We start from the raw sequence: 26,485 nt of genomic DNA, 5'->3' as shown, positions 1-26,485 counted from the left end.
TTCTGGTTTTAATATAAGTATGTTTATGCATAGTTTTTTTTGGTTTGAGAACTGGCTTTATGTTTATGCATAGTTGAGTGTGTGAATCTAACCTTTGAGATTTCATTTTATTTCTTTGTTTTTAATTTCGATTTAGCTGTTGTAACGTCGATTGTTTTTCTCACTTAGGTCGACTATTTAAAAACTGAGATATGTTAAACAATGAACTTTGCACAGAGAATTGTCTAAGATATTTTACTCAATTATTGCTAAAATGGATTGTTGTCCAGTGGAGCACATGACTAACAACTGAAATTGTCGATGTGTGACAAATGACAGATGACTTTCACTGAAATCTGCTCCTTCACATGTAGCTTGCTTGCCTTTTCATCTCTATATTTATATGTATTTAAACAATCGGCAACACAATAATATAACATCCTAAAAGATCAATAATGTATCAAACTCCGGCCACATCTCTATTTATATGTACTTCTTAGAGCTAGATAATGTTTTTGTTTCTCTTAGGAGAACATATATAGAACAAAATTAATGGAAAACAGCATGGGTTTTCTGGCCTTTTTATCAAGAAAACAATTCATTTTTCGAAAATATTTTCAACTACTGAGACTAATGCATAATTTTATTAGTGAAATATGAACCACATACCAAACATGTATTTTACATTTTATGGTTCTGGACGATTATGAAAAGCTCATGTCATTTGACATTAAGGTTAACATACATAAACTCGCATATACAGAAAATAACGTTTAAACTATGTTCAAAAGATTATATAAATAACGAAGAATGCCCCAACAACCAAACAAACCACAAAAGAAAGAAAAAATGGCACAGGCGCTTAGTGGCCCTAACGAGGTCCGTCGGTGGTCTTCGGCGCAGAAGTACGTTGACTTTCCTGTCCCGCCGGAGAACCAAATGTCATCATCTCCATCGGCTACGTTTAATATCAAACCACAACATGTCAAATAAACTACGTCGTTTGTGGCATTTCACTAGGCTCTTATATGTACTTAACTACGTAACATATGAGGAGCCTTACCTGAGACGTGCCCTGCATACGTGGGAATAGGCCAACATATCTACCAAAACGATCGGGGAAAACTTGGTTTTGTACCGGGTTTTGACAAACTAAACCAGGATTGTTCTGAATAGCAGACCCGTCCATAACCGGAAATCGTGGCAACAGTACCGGGCTTTGCAGCTGACGGATGAACGGTGGAGGAGGCTGTACCCCAGGGAACATAATAGGAGTCGCTGCAGCACCAGCCATTCCACTCCCCATCCACATAACTTGAAGCTGTAACTGAAGTGACTTCAAATAATCTATGGCTTCTTCCAAAATTGAAGCTTTATCAGTCTACAAGAAAAACAAACCCGAGTGACACCAATTTCTTTTTAACTTAATCAATTAGTCCCCATATCAGATTCAAGTTTATAACTTACTTTTATGCAGTTAGGTATTAGTTCTTGCAAAGCCTTCATTCTCTCATTGATCCTATCTCTCCTCCTCTAATTTAATTAACAAAAGAAACAGAGTTTAGTATATTATCTTTGGCTGAATACATTATACACCCTCCGATAAAATAGATGTTTTAGTTTATAATAAATAATAATGAAATTTATTGAAATGCTATTAGTTTAAATTTGGTAATAGCAAAAAATACATTTACGATGAAAAAAAATTAATTAGACGAATTGAGAAAAATACCCTTTCGGAAAGATTATGAACTTCAGCTGCTCGACTTCTTCGGGTTGATCCTGATCGTTGGTTCGACTTGTTATTACCGATAGCCTGTAAAACGTTTCAAGAACAATGAGAAATGGACTAAGAAAACGTTTCAAGAACTTATCATCATGAGTTAAAAAATAAAGCATACATCTGACTGAGACACAGATTCATCAGTGTCCATTATATGTTTTCTCTTACGGTCTGCTGTGATGCTTCTTCCACAAGCTATTTCTTTGTTGTTCTTGCCAAGGCTGCAGCCAGAGGAGCCACCTGATGATGAATTTTCGTTCGAGTAGAGCCTCTCATCGATTGTTTTACTTGGATCATGAGTCAATGAGACATCGAGATCGGTTTGAGATTGGTTGCTCCCGCAGTGGCTCGGTCCAACGGTCATCACCGAGTACTGTTCTTTTCCTAGTTCCCTGACTCCTGATGATGAATCCGTTAGCCTAAACTTAGGAGGAGGCATGACTTGATCAGGAGGGACAGGACCGGCCTCGTGCTTAACCATCTCTGAAGCCGGTCTCTGGAGGGGATCTATAGTTGAGAAGAAAGGTGAGGTGAAGTCTTCGGATTCAAATGGATCTTCATCTAGAGGGTATTGGATCCAAGAGACGGTTTCTTGGTCTTCAAGAAAAGTGTTGGATCTTAGGGTTTCTTGATCCGGTTTCTGAGCTTGAACTTGAGCTTGAGTTTGATCTCTATGAGTTTGGCTCTGCTGAACCACTTGCCCATCTCGCCATAACAACTCTACTAGTTCATCTTGTGGCCTACACATATACACACTCAGGGACTATTGTATAGTCCTTTTTAATTAATGAATAAATTAGCTTAAACATTATATTACCTTATAAATCTTCTATTATTGAACAGATTGTAATTCTCCTCAAAACTCCAACCTTGGTGTTCCATGTCAGATCTCTGGAGACATGGAAATAATTTATTTATCAACCTCCAATATTATAAAGTATTATAAGTGAACAGAGCTAATCATATCGTATGATTAATTAAGAAGAGAAACAAAGGAGCATAAAGTACAATTTTATAATCCCAACTCCAATAATTTTGTTACACTAATCATATAAAAAGAGTTATAAATAATTAAATTAAAAGCAGGAACATGAGTTCGTTTTATTAATTTTATTCCAAATATAGTAACATCTCTTAAAACCAAAAGACCGTATAAGAATACTGACCAGATTTGGAAAGCTTCTGGACGAATCAGAAGCTGAAGAAGTAGAAGATCTAAACCTGACTTGTGGAAGTTAAAGTTCCACGCCCAAAAGGTACAAAACCTTCTCTTTCCTCTCACTTGCTCTCTAGTCTCTACATAAACCCATAGGCCAGAAGTTTCTTAAGAAGCTCATGAAAGAAACAGAGGAGAGAGAGATGGGTAAGGTTCTTTACTTCTTTTGGTACAGACAGAAAGTGACAGAAGCATAAAGAGGAGAGATATTACAGCAAGGGAGATAATGATTCTGTAAGCACAACAGTACAGCAACCTTTCAGACCAAACGCCACGTGGCAAGTTCTGGGACATTATGTTGGAATCAATGGGACCAACCGGTGGAGATCTTCTTCTTTAGGGATGAGATCTATTGCTAAATTTCTAGAGGTGGTTTCTGATCTGTACCTTATCTAAAGCAAACTCTGCAAACAATGATTTGAGGGTGTTTTTGTCAAATCACAAGTCGTATACATGGCTTCTTTCTTTTTTTTTTTTTAAGTCATCTATTAGATTAAAATTCGATTTGCATCAGTTCTTACACAAAGCCGGCAAAGGTATGACATCTTTCCAGAGCCAAGAGCCGGCGTGGTACAAGAAACCACCCGGAGCCAAAGAATAAACTAAACTTGACTACACAGTCTAAAGAAAACAGGGAAGTAAAGAAGCCAACAAATAAACTGGATAACAAGCATAAATTTGAAGAAAGACGAAGCTGAAAGAACCGGAAGCAGGATTGATCGAAAAAGCGAAATAAGCCTGAATTATTGGGGTTGAACGAAGATCTCCTTAAACCGTTCCTCTAGGAACCACGAGCAATCATACACTTACCACCTCTTCTACACAAGAAGCAAGGAGAACACAACTCATCAACCCGAGCAGCCAACGAAGGACACGAACACGTTTGGCGATTAACTACTCTAAGACTATCGCAATTGAGCAAAAGCTCCGAAGCCCCTTACTAAGAATACCACACATGGCTTCTTTCTTCTGAAAATGATTTATTCTTCACTATCCGCCAAATTAAATTACGTTTCTTTTGTTATTTTGGATGTAAATTAAGTTCGACTTATTATCTAAGTTCAATGGTTTCATTGAATTTGAGGTAGACACCTCTCAACAATTTCTTTTTATCATATTACTAGTTCTCGGCGTTGATCATTATTGAACTTTTTTTTTCTGAACAAAGATCATTATTGAATTTAAAGGAACTAGTGGATACCAAGATGTATATACATTTTATCATTGAAAGGAACTTTGTAATTTCGAAAATTTTCTCTTTATAATTTCGGAAAAGATGGTGCTTCTTCATTGACTAATATATCGTTTTGCAATTCATTGCGTTGTCTTAATAATAATAATTTGTGGACCGTCTTGCCTACTAGTGCTGGACCACACCTCACCGCTTCTAGGATTCTATTTCTAACATCATCACATTAAATTATACTCCATGTTTTTTTTTGTAAATGTATACTATCATTTTCTCTTAATTGCACCGTTAAGATATAAAATCTTAATCAACCTCTAGCAACATAATTCCAAAAACTTTATTTTGATATGAATTTCAAGAGTTCTTATATGCAAAGTACCGTTACACCCAAACAAACGGTATAAAAACGGAACAGACAACAAATATTGAACAATATAAGTGGTCTCATCCGTCCATGGGTGTCATAAAGCGTGTAACAGTGATGGAGCATGCATGGGAGAAGGATGCACGTGTAAGTGGATTGGGCTGGGTTTTCATAGACTCCTAGGGCGTTTGTGATATCGTTTGGAAAGATGTCGAGTAACCAAACACTCACGCAAAAAAAATATATGAAAAGAAGACATTTCCTTACAATCGGTTTCAATTATTTGTATCGAGTAACTGGAGTGGGGTACGTCTGCACATGCTTCATTTCAAATGCGTCGCCAAAAGTTAAATAATACACTCACACGTATGTAATTTTTTTAGTATACAATATTTTAAAAAGAGCTTATACAATATTTTGCAAATGGTAGGAGATAACACCACATGCTTTGTTTTTCTATTTTTGGCAACTGGTGATCACTGTGCAGCCTCTCTCTATAAATGATGTATATATCTACTCAAATGTTTTTTGAAATCAATTGGCATTAGTTAAGATCAGATGATGGTTAACCAATTAGCGATAATTAGGGATACATATGCTAGCTTATCAAAATCAGATATGAAACATGTTTTATAACCTAATGAATCAATGATTAAAACCAAATCCAGAAGCTCACTAAGAGCTCGAAGATCGGCCAATCAAAGCCGGAAAGGTGATTGGATAGAAAGAGAGCCACCTTCGAGAATCCTAGAATCGTGATGATTGATAGATGATACATCACAGATGATGATGATCGAGTGAGAGAGAGAAAGGAAGGAAGATATCAGAGAAGAAGATAATTGTTTTCTGATTGATTTCTCAAATGGTCCAATGACCTACATATGTAGGCCCGTTCGTTTGCGCACCCAGTTGATCCATCTGGGTGAAGATGCAAATTGATGTTCGTTTAGTGCATTATAATGCTACATCCAGATGGATCACCCAGCTGAATTTTTAAAAACTCATCTCAAATTCTCACCCAAATGAAGGTGAGTCTTGATGGTGCATCTGGATGCAGATGCATCTAGTTCAGTCAAAAATGATAAATGACAAAAATGCCTTTTAAAATCTAAATATTATTTTCAAACCGTAAATTCAATTTTTTTGCATATATTTTTTTCCACTATAACCAAAAAATACATTTTCTCGCAAAAACGGAAAAACACACTTTTCCGCCAAAACCGCAAGATGCATTTTTCCGCAAAAAACATAAAACACACATTTTTCATTAAAACACATTTTTTCGGCTAAACCAGTAAAACCACATTTTTCGACCAAAACCCAAAAAACGCATATTCCTACCAAAACCGGAAACAACGCATTTTCTCGCCAAAACAAAAAAAAACGCATTTTTTCGCCAAAACCGAAAAACACATTTTTCTTGCCAAAACCGAAAAATGGAATTTTCCTGCCAAAACTGAAAAACAGAATTTTCCCACCAAAACCAGAAAACATAATTTTCCCACCAAAACCGGAAAAACGCATTTTCCCGCCAAAACCGAAAAACACAAATTTCCCGCCAAAACCAAAAAACACAATTTTCTCGCTAAAACAAAAAAAAACACAATTTTTCCGCCAAAACCGGAAAACATAATTTTCCCGCCAAAACTGGAAAGCAGAATATTTCTGCCAAAACCAGAAAACTGAATTTTTCCACCAAAACCGGAAAACACATTTTCCTGCCAAAACCGGAAAAATGTATTTTCCCGCCAAAACCGGAAAAATGTATTTTCCCGCCAAAACCGGAAAAATGTATTTTTCCGCCAAAACCGGAAAATGTATTTCCCCCCAAAACCGGAAAAAAACTTATTTTCCCGCCAAAACCGGGAAAACGTATTTTCCCGCCAAAACCGAAAAACGTATTTTTCCGCCAAAACCGGAAAAGCACATTTTCCCGCCAAAACCGGAAAAATGTATTTTCCCGCCAAAACCGGAAAAATGTATTTTCCCGTCAAAACCGGAAAAATATATTTTCCCGCCAAAACCGCAAAAATAACTTTTCCCGCCAAAATCGTGAAAAAAAAACTTTTCCCGTCAAAAACACTTTTTGCGCCAAAACTTCAAAACACACTTTTTCTGTCCAAACCGTAAAAACGTATTTTTCTGCCAAACCCATAAAACATATTTTCCGCAAAACCATAAAAATGCACTTTTTCGCGAAAAACACATATATCCTCAAAAACCGCAAAAATATTTTCGGCCAAAACCGTAAAAATGATATTTTTCCGCTGAAACGTAAGAAATTATATTTTAGTCATTTTATTAACAAGTTCACCTGGATGCAGATGGAAGTTAAAAAATGAAAAGCAAACGAACATAGTTGCATTCAGATGATTCATCTGGATGCATGAACGAAATGAAGAAACGAACAACACCCAGATGGAGCATCTGGATGATACATCTAGATGGACCATCTGGATGCATTTTCTAGATGTACAAACGAACATGGCCGTAGTTTGCATAATTAAACCAAACTTAGATAACCAAAATACTAAACCACTAAAACGAGATAACCAGACTACTAATCCAGTAATCCTATAACACAATATTCTTTTGTCATCAATATTTAAGACATGCTGATTAGCTGGGTTTCATAAGTGACTATTTGGTTCTAGTCAGATTAGCTGATTTAGCCTTCTAAAGTTTTGGTCAGTCATCCTAATCATACTCTCTTGCATATAGGAAACTCCTCAGGGTGTTACAACAAGGGTTTCAACGTAAATAGTAAGAAAACGACATCGGCGTTAGTAGTAATGGGCATGTACGCAAAGCCCAAATAAACCCAATCTTAATCACAGGGAAATGCCAATTTCTTCAAGTGAGGGAGGACAGAAAACAAAACGAAACCCGTAAATAGTAGGCAGTGTGAAACCTTGAGGCAGTGGAGGATGTCTGCGTAGCTGCAGAGATTCGACGGTTATTATTTCCGTAGCACTGATCTAATTCAGATTGCACATACCAATTGCTAACGTTTCTTACGTTATTTGCCATCTTTCTAGTTTTGATTGTTGTTTATTTTGTTCTTTTTACTAGTATGAACATACCCTTTGTAGAAGGAACTTTTATACTGATAGATTCCATTCAATGTTTCTCCCTTCTTTTCATATCGCAGAAATTCAAAAAAGTTAAGGAGTTGAAAATTTTGGATATTATATTCCTTTGACTATGTTCCTCATTTGGATATTTTTCATTTTTAATGTTGGTTATCATCCCTAGATTGGATTCGTACTAATATTTGTTTGTAGGCAACTTGTATTACAACTGATTCTTTATTGAAGTTCAATGATAATATTCAACAGTCAAAAACAGAACTTTGAACGTCATATTAGATCAAGTGGTTCACTTTCCCATTTCGAACAAAAGCTAAGTTATTGACTGCACTTTTTATTAAGATTCTTCTTTGTGTCATGCTTTTTGTTCATATACTTAGACTTTGAACGAAAGAAACAATCTCTTAAACACAACACTATAATACCAACCAATACTTAGTGTTCGTATTTTAATACATTTGGAACGCAATTGAAGTTGATGATAGGAGAACGGTTATTATTCAATAGAGTTGGTCTACCCTCGACGTTGTGTTTGGCTCCCCGAGTATCAAAACTAGTTGAGTCCACACAGGAGGATATTTAAAAGTTATATTCTGGTTCGTATGAGATCCTTATTTTATTACATCTTTTCAACATATTAGAAATCTATAATACGGTCAAACCACGTGAGTTCACCTAGACAACACGCATGTATTGAAACTTATATAGTTTATTGATAATTTGATATAATTACTGTGTATATAATTTTATATATGCGTAGCAACTACGGATAACGACATGTTTGATTTTCGACAATATTAGTACATCATACATGTGTTTTCTTTGTCCCGGTAATATTACATCATCAACGATCTAATAACTTTCCATGTTTCCTGGACTTTTCTGCATACTAATTAATAGGACACCGATATCTAAGTTGTAAACTATCACTTTTTCATTTTTGATCTACATATAATAAATTGTCTAAAACCTTATATATTTTTAAGAGATATCTTTTAATACAACAAAAGGTTTTATTTCTACAAATACCACACTTTCAAAAAATCACAAATTGCCTATAGAAATAGGTTAATATTTTAAAATGTTTTTAGCAAAAGTGATCGGGTTTTAAAGCATTTTCCCATATATATGTGATAATAAAATTAAATTAGTACCGGCTTTCGTTAAAATATTGTGTGTATAATAATAGTCAAAGTCATTCGTAACCAGTGCCGTGCGAAGGTTTTCGGAGGCCCGAGGCGAGTTCAAAAATATATTTTACATGATATATTTTTAATAACATATATATATATATATATATATAACACTCAAAAGTTTTGAAGTATTACATAAACGTTTTCTAAATTTTCTTCACCAAAATTTTATAAAATAAAATTTTAAATCAAAAACAAAAAGTATGAATTTGTAATATAAATACAAAGATATAAATTTTTGATTGAAATGTTGGTAGCTGTCAAAAATATAAATCTTAGCATTTAAATTAACTATAATAAACTATATATTGAAAATATTATATTTTCTTTATCAAATTCTCATAAATATATAAAATAAATCTAACTCATAGCATATAAAAAAAGAGCAATGTGATCAAATATTTACAGTTTTTTAGAACTAGAATCTTTATAGTTTTATTTAAACTATAGCAAAAATGATTACAAACCTAGTTACTTTAAACAGAAGTCCAATTTAAATTCAAATAAAAATAAAAATCTAACTAATAGAATATGTGTTAACTACCATGTAAAAGTATTTTTTTTATAATTTGAGGCCCTAAAATTTCTACAAAATTTGGGGGCCCTAGGCGAATGCCTTTTTTAAAAGGCTCTAAGCACGGCTCTGTTCGTAACTGACCCAACACCAATTGAATGGCATAAAAATAATCATTAGTTTGATAAACGTTCACCTATATAAATACGTACATATATAGAACTTTTTATTCAGAGAGACTTAGTAGCTGATATATCGATGTAGTGAAGATGAGTTGTGAAGGTAAGGACCAAGAAGAAGAAGATGAAGCAATACTTCCGGGATTTAGATTTCATCCAACTGACGAAGAGCTTTTAGGGTTTTATCTTCGAAGAAAAGTAGAGAACAAACCCATCAAACTTGAGCTTATCAAACAGATTGATATCTACAAGTTCGATCCTTGGGATCTTCCTAGTAAGTCTTTAAAATTCACATTTCAGCAAAAAAAAATAGTCTTTATATATATTGGATCACCCTTCTTTTCCTGTTATAGTAGCTTTCTCAAATCATAGGATAGTAATATGCGCATGACCGGTCCTGGGCAAAACACTATAATCATTCCACATGGCCCATTTTAAAGAGATCATATATAAGTTGAATGGTCTCTAAACTGTAGAATTTTTTTTAAAAAAATCTAACCCTCAATAAGGGATGTTAAAGACAGTTACAATAAAAAAAACAAAATATATTCAATATGATCAAGAGAAGAATCAAAACTATGATTAATGTGCCTAATATCTAGAATTAGTGTGTTTTTCTTTGCAAAGGTTGATGTGTTTTAATTTCCTTTTTCTATAATATTACATGAACATATTTTCATGAAAATAGACAAATTAATATTAACAACATTTACTGTGGATTTTATTAAGGAGTGAGCAGCGTTGGGGAAAATGAGTGGTACTTCTTCTGCATGAGAGGCAGGAAATACAAGAATAGCGTTAGACCAAACCGCGTCACCGGTTCAGGTTTCTGGAAAGCCACCGGTATTGATAAACCGGTTTACTCCAATTTTAACTGCATCGGTCTAAAGAAATCTTTGGTTTACTATCTTGGCTCCGCCGGTAAAGGCTCCAAAACCGATTGGATGATGCATGAATTCCGCCTCCCCACCACCACAAAAACCGACTCAACAGCTCAACAAGCAGTAAGTTTAATTTGAATATATTATTATTATTATATTTTTTTAATATAAGCCTGGGATATTTCTAGATTAAAAAAATTGAATATATTATCCCTCTATTTAACAAAATGACTTTCTGTATGGAGATTTTCACACATTTTAAAAATAAATTTACAATGCCAAAAATAACCTTTTTGTGATTTCATAATTTCAAGAAATTAAATTATTTCAATAGTAATTATCTTAATTAATATAGATAAAAAGGATAAACAAACTAAAAATTACATTAAAACATAAAATATACTATTTTCATAAAACGAATAAAAATATTATAATTTATATATTAAGAAGTACATAGTTTCGATTATTAATCTAAATTTTTTTATGAACAATCAAACCGGTTTAACCATCTATCTATTTTTAGTTGAGAAAATTTTCTTACACTCGTGGTGTTAAATGCTTCTAAAAGTCAGTCACGAAGGCACATTTCCATATGAGCTATTTATTGATCACATATCTTTTCCTGAAAATGGGACCAACTTTTTGTCAAAGACTCAAAAGATAAAACTATTCAAAAATACGTGAAAACGTCCACAGCAGAATCATGAGAAGAAAGATCGATCAGACTATTCCAAAATACGTGAAAAACGTCCACAATAGAGTAAAATATCATCATTAAAATTTGATTATTCGCAGGAGGTCTGGACACTATGCAGAATCTTCAAACGAGTCACACATCACAGAAACCCAACCATCATACAACAAAACCGTAAACCGGTTATCACCTTAACCGATTCATGTTCTAAGACGAGCAGCTTAGACTCCGATCACACCAGTCACAGGGTCGTAGACTCCTTGCCCCACAAGCTACACGAGCCACAGACGCAGAATCCTTATTGGAACCAACTTACTACGGTTACTTTCAATCAGCCAACGTATACTTGTCATGATAACAGCTTCCTGAGTTTCTTGAACATCAACGGTGGAGATTTTATTGGAGACTCAGCAAGTTGGGATGAACTTAGGTCTGTTATAGATGGAAACATTAAACACTAATAATAATTTTCTCTTTTTTTTTTGGGAGTTTTGTATAAAGTATAAAGCAAACTCATTGCTTTTGTTGTGTAAGCTAATAATATACACATGACATTACTCACCTTATTTAATGATGCCTTAGAACTATACATTTAGGATCATATAAGTTTGCATTAATTGGAATGGAACACAAGGCGAGGGATATGCGTGAGTCAATGGCCAACACTTGTTTGGCAATTTCTTTTATTTATATCAAGACTTGTTTTCAAGTCACGTTCTTCTAAGTTATAGCTAGTTCTCCAATCTTTCTGAATTTTTATTTTTAAAAAGTTCTGAAGAATTAGTAGTACTGTATTTCCGTTTAATATTCGGTATATTGCTTTTAGAGTGGGCAAAAAATCCAAACCATGATTTATCACGTTGCAGATGGATGAAGTTGCGGATCCCAAGTATCTTGCTGACAACCATAACTGTGTCTATACTATAGTAATGTTTCGATGTTTTGCTGTGAGGTCTTAAGTCTTGATGTTAGTAGTATTACGTAATTTGGCAGAGCAATTTCATGTTTTGTAACATTATTACTAATCTATCTCTCTGTTAAAGAAGATACTTGTCATGAATCATCTGTTGAGAAGTAGGTTGCCAGAAAGTTTTTTGTTGGCAAATTAATTTGTTAATTATTAATCACAATTTTGATGACTACTTAACCATCTCCTACTCTTCACAATCATTCTTTTGGTGTCTCTACCATATAATAATCTCTTACTTACACCTATAAACTCCTCACACAATCTTAGTTGTAATCTAACATTTTGATAACAATGGCTGGAGGTACAGCTCTAACTCCAACCTCTGTAGGATCTAAGTCACTACTTCCATTGAGGAACCATGAAGCAGCAGAGAGAGTCAACAACAACAACAACAACAACAGCTTGAAGGCATTACCCAAAGCGGTCCAACCGGTTTCATCAATTGATGGAGGGATGGTTAAGAGGCCAAGAGGTAGACCAGCTGGCTCCAAGAACAAACCCAAACCACCAATCATTGTGACTCACGACAGTCCAAACTCCCTCAGAGCTCATGCCGTTGAGATCAGCTCGGGTAATGACATATGTGAGGCTTTATCAGATTACGCAAGAAGGAAACAGAGAGGTCTCTGCATACTCAGTGCCAATGGTTGCGTCACCAATGTTACATTAAGGCAGCCAGCTTCATCAGGAGCTATTGTGACATTACATGGACGTTTCGAGATCCTCTCATTGCTTGGTTCAATCTTGCCTCCACCAGCACCGCTTGGGATCACTGGTTTGACCATTTACTTAGCTGGGCATCAAGGACATGTTGTTGGTGGTGGAGTGGTTGGTGGGCTCATAGCATCTGGTCCTGTTGTTATCATGGCTGCATCTTTTATGAACGCTGTGTTTGATCGTCTTCCTCTGGATGATGATGAATCTGCTTCTATGCAGAACCAGCAGTACTACCAGAATGGAAGAGCCCGTCCTTCAGATGACATTCATGGTTTGCCTCAAAACCTGCTCACTAATGGAAACTCTGGTTCTGATATGTACTCTTGGGGGCCTGCGCAGCGTGCCATGTCCAAACCTTAATATTGCTAATGAAGGGAGAACCATAAGTTAACTGAAACTAATCTTCCTCTGTAGTTTGTACCTGCAACATTAAGAAAAAACTAAAACAAAGATAAGTAATTGTTAATGAACTAAATCAGAATCCTCTAGTTTAATACAAAATAAATATTACTGTGTGTTTTATCATTGATCCCAAGTGAATGTTCTCTACTAATAAGACACAGCAGAACAAATGACTACTAAAAAGAGATTACACAGGAGTGCAAGTGATTGCCACTTTGTAATTGACATCAAGATTCAAGATGATGCACAAGACCAATCACACACCTGTCATCATTTCTCTCTCATACCCACAGAAGTGGAGAGAGGGTTTAGTTTACTTTTACGAACTTAACAATTTATTTTGTTGCAAAACAAAGACCAATCAACATAAGTGAAGAACAGCATACGAGGTTTCAACAATCTGTCTCTCAGCAAAAGTGATATGATTATTTCACAAATTGATCAGCTAGGTAAAATCTGAGTACAACAACCACCAAGACCAGCAAGGACTAGGCTTTTTATCTCTATTTGCTTCAAATCTGCAGAGCATCAGCAATAGATCCAGCGAGGCTCAAGACTTCGAAAGGGGCCTTGTTTCCTATGGACTTAACCGTCTGTGGACAAGAATCCGTGATCCAGAAGTATGCAAAGGCTTCTTCCAATCCTAATTTGAGACGAAACAAAAACAGTATAGGCTTAGGTTCAGGATAGAAGAAGAGAGATGAACAATTAACAAAGTCGGTTACTTTTTCTCCTAGTTTCCACAAGTAATTAATTACCGTTGTTCTTGTGAGTAAAACGCTCCCAGGAGCTCTTTGGGAAGACACCATGAGTTACATAAGCACTCACCTTCGCGGCTCCATGAGCTGCCAATACTTTCTGTGTGATAAACAAAACAAAAAGTGAATTTCAGATTGGAATCTCAACAAATCTCACAACACATCAGCTGCATATTTTAAGAACAGACAAATATTTTGGAACAAACTGGTATGAACTTGGCATACTAATTCAGCGTAAAAGATTTAATTGAGTTTGACATTAAGCCTCTCTTGAGTGTTAAGAAAAATGCAGGGAGATTGTAGTTCACGGAGGATAACAATACCTGACATTCAATGAGTGTACCCCCAGACTGCACAAGATCATCCACAATAACAACGTGACAACCAGCAGGGTTCCCTTCCTTCAGCCTCACTATTCTCTTATCACCTTCACGAACCTTTGTGCACACCACCTGCATTATGATCCAACATTGAGAGCGTTATCGTGGGGAGGTGTAAGAGTAGAGATTAAAACATCAGCTTAAAATCACTACAAACCGTGGGATACTGATCCAACAGCTTGTGGAAACGCTTCCAGGCTCCATCATCTGGAAATGCAACTATGACCTGCAACACACGAGAGGAATCAAACATGAGTGGACGCTACCATTAACAGTTTTGTTTGCCTGTAAATGAGATAAAAGACTAACTTTCTCAGTCTCAGGAAGCTGTTGAAGACGTTTCGTCAACAAGGGGATGCCAGTCTCAAACAAAGGAAGAACCTGATCAGCAAAGTAGAACCTTTCCTGTAGGGCGTGAATGTCATAGATGACTACACTAGTCGGACCGCCACGCGAAATGGGGATGTTAGAGACAATCCTAGCCATGGTGAAAGCAGTTGCAACATCTCCTTCCTCTTCCATCCTCTCAAAGGAGCCAGTGGGGAAGAAAGGCAACACCAAGGTGAAGGACGCAACGAACAAGCGAGGGAGCAAGTAAATCACAGAGATCTGCTCAAAGATAACTGCAGGAGAGCTGAACGAAGCAAGGAAAGCAACGTGCTGTCCTCTGATCTCATGTGCGTTGTTGATAAACAGATTGGGAAACCCATCAGCAAAGCTCCTGTAAACCAAACATAAACCAATGAACAAACCAAATACTATTCACACAATCATAACTCAGATTCTGGAGGAGAGTGAATCCAAGTTTCATTATAAAGTCATGATTTTTACTAAACTAAAGTCACAGAAAGACATGAACTTTACCTCCAGTTGATGGATTGGAGAGTGATGTGATCAGATTCAGAGGCGATGTTGCGAGCAAGTTCTTCACACTCTAAGCAGTAAAAGAGATGAACTTTCTTCTTCTGTAGTTCAGACACGATGGCTTCTTTACAAATCGCCTGGTTCTTCTCCATGTTGTTGTTGTTGTTGGTGGCTGCGTTCTCAGACATTGACGCCGTTGAAGTGTCTAGATGTCGGAATCAGATACACACAACAAGGGTTTAAACTTTAAAGGTTTTATTTATTCCAAAAGCCCTTTGCTTTTTATTGTCCGGCTGACAAATTTGATTCCTTTACACTTTTTTTGTCTTTAGAGAATTTATTTTAATTTCTTTACTTAAATCTATACTATTATTTGAGATTTTATAGAATAAACTAGGTGTTTTGCCCGCACATGCGGGCATAATCATTTTATTAATAGTTATTATTAATATATGTATTATGATTTAAACATGAGGATAATTTATTCTGAATCATTTTAGTTTTCTTCGATTTTTATTTCAGTTTACGTCTTCCTAACACAAAAAAACTATAAAAGTATGAGACTATAAGAGCATAATTACATATCAAATATTCTATACACAATAAAGTAAATTAAGAATGTGAATATTTGGTCTCTTTTAATCTACTTTGTATTTTTGAATCAGAAACATGTATTAAATTACCAAAAAAACACTAAAACACACAAAATACAAGCAAGAACAAAATAAATAAAAAGTACATTAAAATTAAAGTTTGATGATAATTTAGAAGAATTATTTTTTTTTAAACGAATTGAGAAAATGACAATATTTCATTGGTTTACTTGATCAATATATATACATTGACTTATCTTAATATTTCATAAGTTTACTTTTAATAAAAGAAAAATAGATAATGATAGTTTTATTATTAAAGTTAAATTATGGTTAATTATGTAATGATAAATCTAATTATTAATCAAAAATATATATATTTTAGCCGTTTCATAACATGATTACATATGCAACTCTCTAAACTTAATATTAAAGCATATTTTTCTTATAGATTAAAAATAATTAAACATACACGGGAAATAACTACAGAAGTAATTCAGAATACTTAATTCATAATTCCAAACTCTATTTAACAAAACCGACTTGCTCCTAGTCTTTCAAACTCAAAGAAAGAAAGAAAAAATATAGAATTCCAACTAAAAAAAATATCAAAAGTACATAAATATATATGTCAAAAACTATAATCTAGACAATTTAGAATGAATGAGAAAAATGAAACTATAGAATTTTAAAACATCTTACATCATATGAAAATAAGAATTAGTCCTAACTTGTGTAAAATAATTATAATTGTAATTCCAGTTTGAAATTTTGAAATAGTTTTATATTATTTAAATTAATAAATTAATAATTTAATATTTTATGCTAAAAACTAATAAGAATCTCGTGAAAGTTAAAATAATTATAATCATATTCCAATTAGAAATTTTGAAATATTTATATTATTCAAATTAATGAATTAATTAGAAAGTTTGAAATATTTATATTATCTAAATTAAGAAACTGATTATTAAATCTAAAAACTAATAAGAATATAACAAATAAGCAAAATTAGCTAAAATCATGGAGAATGTGACAAATCAGCAAAATCACTTCATAAATAATAATATAGATTAATTATAGAATAAATTATTAATTTTAATTATATTATTATTAATTTTAATATTTAAGATCATTGATTAATGTTATAGTCTCCACAATTTTAGAATGAATAATTATTATTTAATACTCTATTTTAATATTTATCCTGATATCTGAGATAATTAATTAATAAATAAATATTAAATAGGTGGTAATAATATCATGATAGATTTATCTTATATTTACTTTATGATTTTAATTAATGGTTCATACTATACGTATTGGACAATCGTATATAGTAATGGATATAACATTTTGAGGCCTCGTAATTTTCTTACTAAGGAGATTGCTTCAACGAGAATTAAAGAGAAAATCCGTAGAAAAAGATATCGGATGTTGCGCTTTTGGTGGCGGGTCTGGCTAGGAAAGGTTGAAGAAGAGTTTGATACTTCACTAAAGCTATGGAGACATTAGACATAGAGAGAGAGAGACGTGTAGCAGTTTTGTAACGGTAACTAACTGAGACAGACTTATAACGAGTTCGTTAAACACTGATCATGTCTTTCACATGGACACAAGGATGTACACGCAAGAGTATAATACATATATATACATTACTGACAAAGAGAAGTTTCCCAAATAAAGTAATGTACTAAAAGAAGGGATGTTTTTTTTTTTTTGCGTGTGAAGTAATCCCTAAAAACCTGCTACTCTGTTGCGGAGGAAGATACAAGCCTTGATACTGTACATATGTTTCTTCCATATAGCAACCGATATGTACACTTTTACCTTTGATAGTGGGTTAGAGTTCCCAGCTTACTGGCTTGGGGTTTAAGAAGACTCTTCTGCAATGTTCTTCCTCGGATTCTCGTTAATATCCATTCTGTAAGACCAATCTGAATCAGGCGCAGTTGTGTTCCAAATGCTTGAAAAAAGTCTGTCCTGTATGATCCATATACGCTAGGTGAAATCAGTGGACTTAACTGGTATGCATTTGTAAGGCAACGAAGATTTTAGATTAAAGTAGACTACCTGATCCTTAGAGTCTTGACCCTCATCATTGTGGTGGGAGACTTCTGGAAACAATTGCTTCTCGTCCTCCATAGTGCTTGGATTCTGCATGTATGAAGCAAGAGCAGACTTTCCTTGGATCTCTGCATATGCCAATGAAGCTACTTTCCCACTGTTGAATTTCTCCCATATTTTACCATTGAAGGTCTGCAGAAAGATGCATAGACAAATATCTATTAGTAATAACATCTAAAGCAAGTGCATCTTGATAGTTACCATATCCACCACAATACATGGTCATGTTCACTAAAAACCACACAGTAACACTATGATAAGCTGATGTGTTGAAGGGGCATGGTTGAAAAGAGTGAAACTCGTTGAATAATATGGGAGTTAAACCGAGGTTGATGGAAGAAGATTTTGCATTGGCTATGGTTTTGCTAACAGTTTAGCTACTTAATCCCAGCTCAGATAGCTATGAATACATATCTTAACCTTAGGTATCAGTACTTTAGAGAGTCGTTTCTAAACCTATCACATTTCTAGTCTAAACTTACATATTAGGCAAAAAACAGTTACCGAAAACAATAGTGAAGAGAAAAAGGTAAAAAAAAAACCTGTTGGAAGGGAACAATGTGCAATGGAGAGACCATGTTGACAAAAGCATAACCCATGTTGCACTTATTCTGCATCCAGAAGAAATTAGATCGTCAGTAAGTTCTCAGATCATACAAGAGAGCATCATGCGTTCACTCTTTTTATAGTATAGTTACCTTAAAGTCTATAGGCAAGCACAGAAAGTCATAGTCTCCCTTGTGCTTCTCGTCTATTTCAGCCACCAGCATCTTGTAAGTATACCTTACAGAACAAAGTGTTTGAGAATTAAAACATTACCTAGTGATCTTTACATTGAGACTGAGATCAATAAAACACTTACTTGTTTGGGATGTTTTTGATGATTAATGTAGTCCGAGTATCATCTCCAGTAGCAATCCTATCCAAGTCAATATGATATTGACCACCATCTATGTGTTGGATCCTACCTTGCTCAGCAAAGGGTTCATGTCCTCTACTCCCACCGAAAGGCAATGATGACATGCCAAAGCCAGAGAAGTCCTGTTTGTTATGGTTTCCCTGAAGACTAACACCAAGGTTCGCTTTTCCATGAGGATTGATATAGCTTTTGTTGATTCCCATATCACCAAATCCAAGGGGTATCAGAGAGGATGTCTCTGGTGAACCCGTGTAGCTATTAAAATGAGTGCTTGAGGGAGCAGAGCCCACATGATGCTGGTACTTCCCAAGCAATGAAACTTGCCTCTCAGCAAATGGGAAACCATGCCTAACAGTAAAATGACGTTCAGTTGGTGATGATGATGACGACGACGCACCAGGATAATTCAGATGCTGCGGAGGGCTTCCCCAGCGATAGCGGTTATCAGATGAAGTCCCGAACCCTGGGGAGTGTGGAGCTATAAAACTCATGGAGTTTGAAATACCCCCTCCTATATGCTCTGGCAACGAATGAGGTTGCCCATAGGGATAGCTGTGCATCAATCCCTTACTAAGACTAGTTTGGTTCGGGTGAATCAATAGCCCTTGGTCGTTACTGACTGGCGAAAATCCATGAAAGCTGGAGGTCTGACCAGGGAGAACTGAAGCTAATCCAGGCATGTTATCTCGGTTAAACGGCCTGATGATTCCTAGACCGTGTGGCCTCGGAAACGCATGCGTGGGAGAGCCCTTCAAGGGGCTGCCAATGGGCCAGTTACCTGGTGGAGAATTGGCAACCTGTGAAGCTAAGAAACTTGTAACTTCGTGTCTGTCCATATCTTGACTTGCTGACGGGACCGAGCTGCATCCAAATAGTTTCAGTTCACTGTTTATGATAACTCACTTCTTTGAAAAATATATAAAGTGCCAGGGAACTCACACTCGACGGGCTCCTCCAGGACGGCTAAGTTCGAGCTTTATACATTTTCCACCTATCTCACTTCTGTTCAGTGCTTTTAGAGCTGCCTCTGCATCTCTAACATCATAGTACTCAATGAACCTGTGGAATCTCCTGTTTGGAGTTTCTCTAATCTGCATTTAGAAGCCAAGAATTAACAATTAGATAGTTTGATACATCAAATACAACCAAAGTGAAATCAAATATGAAGGCACAAGTTAATCTAACCTCTCTTATTTCACCATAGGCACCGAAGAGCTTAAGGAGCTCATCATTTGATACAGTTGAGTCCACATTAAAAATCACAAGAGTCCCTTGATTCATATCCTTCTCTGACGGATTTTCCTATCATGTGGAAGTGAAAATAATGATTACAAAAGTGCTAAAGAATGCTAAAACTTAAATATATCTCTCAGAGCTCATCATACTTTAGGAATGGAGAAGTGAATATCCAGTGTCCTTTTTCTTAAGAGAGTGTTCTGCAGTGCACGCATTGCAGCATGAGCAGCTCGGATATCATAGTAGGATATCATTACAAAGCCCCTGCTTTTGCATGCTGTGTACAAACTCCTGATCTCCCCAAACGGCTGGTGGTGACAAAAATAGAAAAGTATTAATCGGAGAAGGCTGAGGAGGACAATGTGGAAGAAAAACTACTGTAACAGAGAGTGTTGCATTACCTCAAAGAGAGCGGTTAACTCTGAATCATCGATGCTGCTGTTGATATTCCTCACAAACAATGTCCTTGACGGATGTTCACCGTTTGGATGCTCTACTGAAACTCTGCCAGATGCAGTGGGGCGTTTACGAGTAACAAATGAACTTGCAGCATCGCGTTGGGATTCAGCATCCAGCTCCATACCCCCTCCAGTGCAAAAGACATCAAGATCTTCAAGTTCATCAGGCAGGCCGCTGAAATTAAGCTCATCAATGAGGCCAGGAAGGAGCTCGTTTTCATCCTCAGGAAGCAAGATTTCTAAAGAATGAGGTTCAACATCTTCCAAAGAATCCTTCTCTGAGTTTCCCATGACGAGTTTGGTCAGATTGGGTGAGTTATCATCAAGTGAGAGCCAGCTATCTGAATCGGTCATATTCACTGCATAGTTAGTCAAAACAAGAGAAGTATATTAGCAACTGTGTTCAAGTTAAGTCAAGAGTTAAAACGGATCATGAAAAGAAGCTAGAACATACGCTTTTCATGAAAAAGTGTTGGCAATGAGCTAGAGAACATGCTTAGATCAGTTGCAGAACGATATTCACTGCCTCCATTAAAAGCTTCAGATGATCTACTCAGAAAAGATGGCATGTCTAGATTGATTTGACATAGCCAAATGATTAGAGATTGTAAGAGAAAGCAAAAAAAAAAAAAAAAGGTTGGAAGTATATTTTCTAACCAGCAGATAGTGATTCCTTGGATTCTAACTCCATCTTTTTGGCGTCACCAACTTCAAACAAAACAAGAAATAAAACTGTATATTGATGTCTGAGTTCTCATCATAAAGCAGAAAGCTACTTCCTGAGATCATTAGCTCTCAACTACACAGACATAAACACATTCAAACAGACAAGATCGAATGATACAAACAGGAAGACAATCGAAGGAAACGACGAAACAGTAGGTCAACTACGACTTAAAAGGTTTTAACTTTGGAAAACTTCTGCTGCCTGTGGCAACAAAACATGATCAGAGACAGACAGACATCATCTTTGTAATAAACTCAAAACTCAAAGCTAAAAACTTTGTAATATTTCCAGGAAAAAAAAACAGAACAATCACAATCACAATCACAATCAACTACATGAACGATAAAGCAATCAAGCAAGACAAATTTTCATATGAATAATAACAGAAACCAACCACCGATTGTCAACTTAGTACCTGCGATGGAGGAAACCATGAACAGAAAAAGAAGAAGAAAGCTTTTGATCAAACTAAAGAGGAAGAGAATCGAAGGAGAGAGAGAGAGGTATGTTTCTGTTTCGTAGAAGAAGAGTAATTTCTTGCTTACACTCTTCCTCCTCCGTTGCCGGGAAATTACACAAACCAGAGCGTCAGAGAAGAATGAAAAAAAAAACCGAATTTTTATTTTTTTTTATTTGCTAAGGGTGAAACAGAGAGACAAACAAAAGGGGTGTTTGTGTATTAATAACAATTAAGAGTGCTAATTAGTAAATTACTTAATTAATTAGAGAGTCTTATAAATTTTTTTTGAATATTGTTTTTTTATTTGTTTCTCGGCGTTAGGCCAAGTGTGCAACCGTTGACACGAACATAAACCAGCTTGATGACAATTTGATCATTTCCTTTTTTTACTCTAAGACGAATTCTATAAGTTGTGACTATGTTGACTAGGGATGGGCACGATCCTGCTTGACTTGGTTTGTCCTGAGTGATTATTTTTACGATTCGATACTTGATTTGCTTGAAACAATTACTTGTTTTATCAAGTAATTTAAAAAAAAAATTTGATATTTACAAATAATTTGTCTTGACTTGTTACTTAGTAAACCAAATAAATGTCTCTTAATTACATTAAAAAAATACATATTCTAAATTTTAACTAACATTCAAAAGTCCCATTTATTTTCAAAGAAATCGACGAAATGAAAACAAGCGTTTAAAATATTAAAAGACCATACGAAACTCATTGCTCCTCCAATTTGTTCTTCCATTTTATTTCAATGTTCCAAAAAAGATTTGTGTCTACTTCTTGATCATGTTTTGCTCCTGCAAAACAAAAAAAAAATGTTTTGTTCCTGCAAAATAAAGTTCTTAAATGCAAACCAAACGTACGTGATAACATGATGAATCATATATTGCAAGTTACAAGTGTTATTTAGTAAGTAACGAGTATTTTATAGAACAAGTAACGAGTAATGAATCAAGTGCCAAATACTTGATATTTGAATTGTCATTGCAAGTAGTAAAATTTTTTGACTTGTTACTTGTCTTGCTAACGACAAGTACTCGGTTTTCAAGGCGAATACGGAGTATAAAACAAGTAACAAGTAATGATTCTCAGCCCTAATGTTGACATCTCATGTGTTAATATTTACTAGGTGTTTTCCTACACCATGTGCAGTAATAAACTTTTTAAAAGTTAAATTATATTTAAAATGAAATTTATTAAGATTATATATTTTATTATTTTTAACTAATATTTAATATAAAGTTGATTATTTAAGCATAAAATAATAAAAAATAATAATTTTGTTTATTTTAAATTATATTTAATAATATATATGTAATATATTTAAAATTCGAATCTTAGATAAAATTTTTATCTATTTATTTTGGTTAAATGTATTAAATCAACTTGTATAAAATTATTAAAAAAATCATATAAAATTGTATAGTTATTAAAAATTATAATTAAATACTATTTATAAAATTTGTAGATATCTAAAAGAAACTAATGAAATTACGATTAACAATTTATTAATATTTTAAAAAAGATGTAGAAAATTTTGAAAATATTATTGTATAATTATAAAAATACAATTAAATAATTTATTTCGAAATTTATAATACATATTTCAATATATTTATTTTAGTGATGATTTATGAACATACTAAATGTAATGTATTAGTTATTGACATATTCTATAAAGTTTACCAAAAATATATTTTAGTAATAAATGTGATTGTCCATGTCATATTAAATATAAGCCATGTCATCAATCTTGTTAGCCATGTCATCATTGTTTTTGTAAAAATGATTGTAGAGAGGACATGTAGCAAAATCACTTTGCAAATATAGTCTAGGGGATTACACGAGTATATGTGTCCTGTTAAAATGTTATTTCTTAAGAAATTAATATTTTAGATTTCAGTGACGATCGTAAAAATTAATATTTTACACGAGTACATATGTTTTGGTTTAGTTGATTTTTTACTGGATTGTTTCATTTTTAGTCTTATTTAACAACAAAAATTATTTATTTTTTTGAAATGCAAATTATTAAGAATCACAAACATAGAATGCAAAATCCACTCATAAAGTCTTTTTTTACAACATAGTTAAAATGTAAAAAGACAGATACTAACAATAATAGCAAATAAACTAAATAAGATATAAAATAAACTAAATCTCAAAGTTGAAGAAACGGCCACTGAGTCCGCATGCCTAAACCCCAGGCCTCCGAAGAAGAAATGAGTGTCCCATTCTCTTGTACGAAGATCTTTAATTTTGTAGCATTCTGGATTTGTTGTTATTCCCTTCAAGTTTTGGATTGATTGGATACTGTTGTTACTGTTGTTGTCGTAGACAACTTCCAAGTTGCAGAAGTAGCCGCTATTCTCGAAGCCTTCATCAGGGAAGTGGCCAGAACCCATATGGGTCTTCCTGTGTCGGTAGAAACTTTGTGAATTGACGATTTCGCCACCCCATTCTATGGTCTCCGCATGATCAGCTAAGCTCGTAAATATTTCCACCGGCCAATATCCGACTAGTTCATTGTTTGTAGTGAAGAATTTTTCCATGATGAGATTTTATTACCCAAATAAAACAAAAAAATATGGAAGATGTAATTAAAGTGGAGTAATATTAATATAGAAAATGAAATTGAGACTTTCCTTTGTGATTTTGGTCAACTAAATTGAGACTTTACTACATAAAGAATCCTATTAAGGTTGTAAGAAGCTTTTGTGGCCAATGATAAATGATTTACTTACTTAATCATTGATAATGATAATGTTATCTAAATTCTGATGTTAATAATGTTTATTAGAATCGTCCGCATATGTCAAAAGAAAAGCACATGCAGACTTTTAAACCCGAAAACCCACTTTAGATCATCTGAGAAACTTGGAAATTTATAGAAAAATTAAATGTTATGGGATAAAGAAATGTATGATTTGTACAATATGGAGTTCACGGTAGAATCATTGTTTTTTCTCACCCGGTCAATTTATTAAACAAAACGAAACATAAAATATGAAAAAAATAAGCAAAATACAAGTAAAATTAAGCAAAACACAAATGTAAAGAAGTAAAAATTAAGAAAAACATAAAAAAAATATTGTTTAATTTTCTTTGATGTTTGCATTTTATTGATGACAAAAACAAATAATTGTTTCTAGAAAACGTGAGTTCCTATCTTATAGAGCATGATGTTTCATAAAATTTTCTTAGCAACAAAATCAAGATGATTGTCAAGGAGCAATACGATATTATTACTAATTTGTATAAAACCAGGTTCTTTAAGATTATAGCCTCCAGTTCTATTGTATTTGTCACTCTGAAAACAGTTTATGATATTGCTACTAGAATCCAAAACCTAATTCAAGTTAGCTCAATAATATATTAATATTATTTTAAAATTCATCTAATATTAATTAATTATATAAATAGGTGTGTGTGCATGGTATGTGTTTTATATCATGTTAAAAATATATTGTTTTTCAACCATGAATTTTAAAAACTTATTTAAAATCTACTGTTATTGAATTTGACATTTAATAAAATACTTTGAAATCTATTGTTATTGAAAACATTTTAAGTTATAAGTTTTTTTAAAAAAATGAGTGATTTTAGTGTGTTTAGATAGAATTTCTTAGTTAAAAATTTTAAAATTTAAAATCGTTTTAGGTGAGATTCTAAAGTGTTTTAACAAAAATTATATTAAACTCTCAAATTCATATAAAATCATCTAAAAACTCATTAAAAAACAGATCACTTCAAACACTACATTGAATACACCATCTAAACGTTTAAAAAGTAGTTCTGTCATGACGTATTTTCAAAGCATAATTTTAGTTTTTGGTTTTTAAGTTTTTAAGTTTTTAAGTTTTTTAACATTATTGTTGTTTAAGTTATACCAAATACATGACTGTTTTCTCAGCAGTTAGGAAAATTAATTTATGGAGGCCCAGTTCATGAAGTAATGTAGCCCAAATGAACGAGAACACATAAATTATCATTTTGAAAAAGAGTTTATAATTCCTTGATATTAAAACTATAATTTGTAATATTCTATATAATGCTTTCTTTTGTTGTTGTTGAAAGCATAAGTTTAACTTATTTTCTTTAAGATATGGTAAATACATGATTACTGTTTTGACTAAAGCATTGTACCAAGCTCCATTTCGAGATAACATGAACAAGATGTGTGTTCTTAATATATTCACACCTTCGTCTTGTCGTCTCGGAAATGTTATGATCCCATAATTTGCCATGCTAATTTTGGCTTCAGAAGTTGGCCAGATGCTTTTATTTTGAACCTTATTCATAATAGGATATTCTGATGGTGTTTCATGTATTTTACTACAGTAAAAAACACTAGCTTTCTTAAGAAAATAGTAGATCAACATATGAATTTAAAGATAATTGTTATTGGATCAAACCATAAATGAATAACTATATTTTTCTAAAAATACCTGGATTTTTTGGATTCGTAACAGATGTTTTTAAAGCTAGTTGCTTATTCCGGTCTACGCACTTGTCTCCATTGGATTAGCTACTTCTCTTTCTCTTCTTAACGTTTAAAGACGGCCGGCACCGGTTACGAGATCGCAGTCGGCTCATATCACACATCCACGAGTTTTATATCGTAAAATGTAAAGTATCAGGTCTTCATGAGTATAGTGCAGAAAAACAATTCAGAGGACTCCATCACTATGAACCAATCCGTATGAGTATGCAATGACTGATATTTTGATGGTTACTAAATTGAGGCTAGGGGATGACAGAGTGATAAGGGAAAAGTGTTAACGAA

The 26,485-nt window shown here is 34.0% G+C and overlaps 5 protein-coding genes across 6 annotated transcripts; 2 read left to right on the top strand and 3 right to left on the bottom strand.

Annotated features, from left to right (window-relative positions):
* Nucleotides 1–604: 604 nt before the first annotated feature.
* Nucleotides 605–3,187, bottom strand: LOC125606859 (transcription factor PIF4-like). The gene is made up of 7 exons (XM_048775798.1): nucleotides 2,929–3,187; nucleotides 2,580–2,653; nucleotides 1,881–2,502; nucleotides 1,712–1,795; nucleotides 1,447–1,512; nucleotides 1,043–1,360; nucleotides 605–937 (listed from the first exon to the last, which is right to left on the bottom strand). The coding sequence occupies exons 2-7, from the start codon at nucleotides 2,642–2,644 to the stop codon at nucleotides 851–853; spliced, it is 1,242 nt and encodes a 413-aa protein (XP_048631755.1). The 5' UTR covers nucleotides 2,645–2,653; nucleotides 2,929–3,187; the 3' UTR covers nucleotides 605–850.
* Nucleotides 3,188–9,542: 6,355 nt separating this feature from the next.
* LOC125606858 (transcription factor JUNGBRUNNEN 1-like) lies at nucleotides 9,543–11,779 on the top strand. The gene is made up of 3 exons (XM_048775797.1): nucleotides 9,543–9,780; nucleotides 10,236–10,510; nucleotides 11,183–11,779. The coding sequence occupies exons 1-3, from the start codon at nucleotides 9,597–9,599 to the stop codon at nucleotides 11,540–11,542; spliced, it is 819 nt and encodes a 272-aa protein (XP_048631754.1). The 5' UTR covers nucleotides 9,543–9,596; the 3' UTR covers nucleotides 11,543–11,779.
* A 375-nt stretch (nucleotides 11,780–12,154) lies between these two features.
* LOC106386121 (AT-hook motif nuclear-localized protein 16-like) lies at nucleotides 12,155–13,288 on the top strand. The gene has a single exon (XM_013826010.3). It carries the CDS (start codon nucleotides 12,343–12,345, stop codon nucleotides 13,126–13,128), a length of 786 nt encoding a protein of 261 aa, XP_013681464.2. The 5' UTR covers nucleotides 12,155–12,342; the 3' UTR covers nucleotides 13,129–13,288.
* Nucleotides 13,289–13,493: 205 nt separating this feature from the next.
* Nucleotides 13,494–15,436, bottom strand: LOC106388296 (ribose-phosphate pyrophosphokinase 4). Its single transcript, XM_013828332.3, has 6 exons — nucleotides 15,173–15,436; nucleotides 14,618–15,029; nucleotides 14,466–14,534; nucleotides 14,252–14,380; nucleotides 13,929–14,028; nucleotides 13,494–13,813 (listed from the first exon to the last, which is right to left on the bottom strand). Exons 1-6 carry the CDS (start codon nucleotides 15,358–15,360, stop codon nucleotides 13,683–13,685), a joined length of 1,029 nt encoding a protein of 342 aa, XP_013683786.2. The 5' UTR covers nucleotides 15,361–15,436; the 3' UTR covers nucleotides 13,494–13,682.
* A 1,876-nt stretch (nucleotides 15,437–17,312) lies between these two features.
* On the bottom strand, nucleotides 17,313–21,897 carry LOC106388295 (protein MEI2-like 2). Of its 2 annotated transcripts, none has more exons than XM_048775796.1 (12): nucleotides 21,648–21,897; nucleotides 21,163–21,213; nucleotides 20,960–21,076; nucleotides 20,449–20,864; nucleotides 20,197–20,355; nucleotides 19,997–20,113; nucleotides 19,751–19,902; nucleotides 18,755–19,672; nucleotides 18,591–18,675; nucleotides 18,435–18,503; nucleotides 17,839–18,024; nucleotides 17,313–17,743 (listed from the first exon to the last, which is right to left on the bottom strand). In XM_048775796.1, the coding sequence occupies exons 1-12, from the start codon at nucleotides 21,664–21,666 to the stop codon at nucleotides 17,708–17,710; spliced, it is 2,325 nt and encodes a 774-aa protein (XP_048631753.1). In that variant the 5' UTR covers nucleotides 21,667–21,897; the 3' UTR covers nucleotides 17,313–17,707. The 2 variants fall into 2 exon arrangements, with proteins under 2 accessions (XP_048631753.1, XP_013683783.2); XM_013828329.3 differs by having other exon boundaries at nucleotides 17,313–17,748; nucleotides 21,648–21,896.
* Between the last annotated feature and the right edge of the window lie 4,588 nt (nucleotides 21,898–26,485).

This window comes from Brassica napus, chromosome A3 (assembly GCF_020379485.1).
Source record: "Brassica napus cultivar Da-Ae chromosome A3, Da-Ae, whole genome shotgun sequence".
Lineage (NCBI taxonomy): Eukaryota > Viridiplantae > Streptophyta > Magnoliopsida > Brassicales > Brassicaceae > Brassica > Brassica napus.
This window is presented reverse-complemented; position numbering and strand designations above follow the sequence as displayed.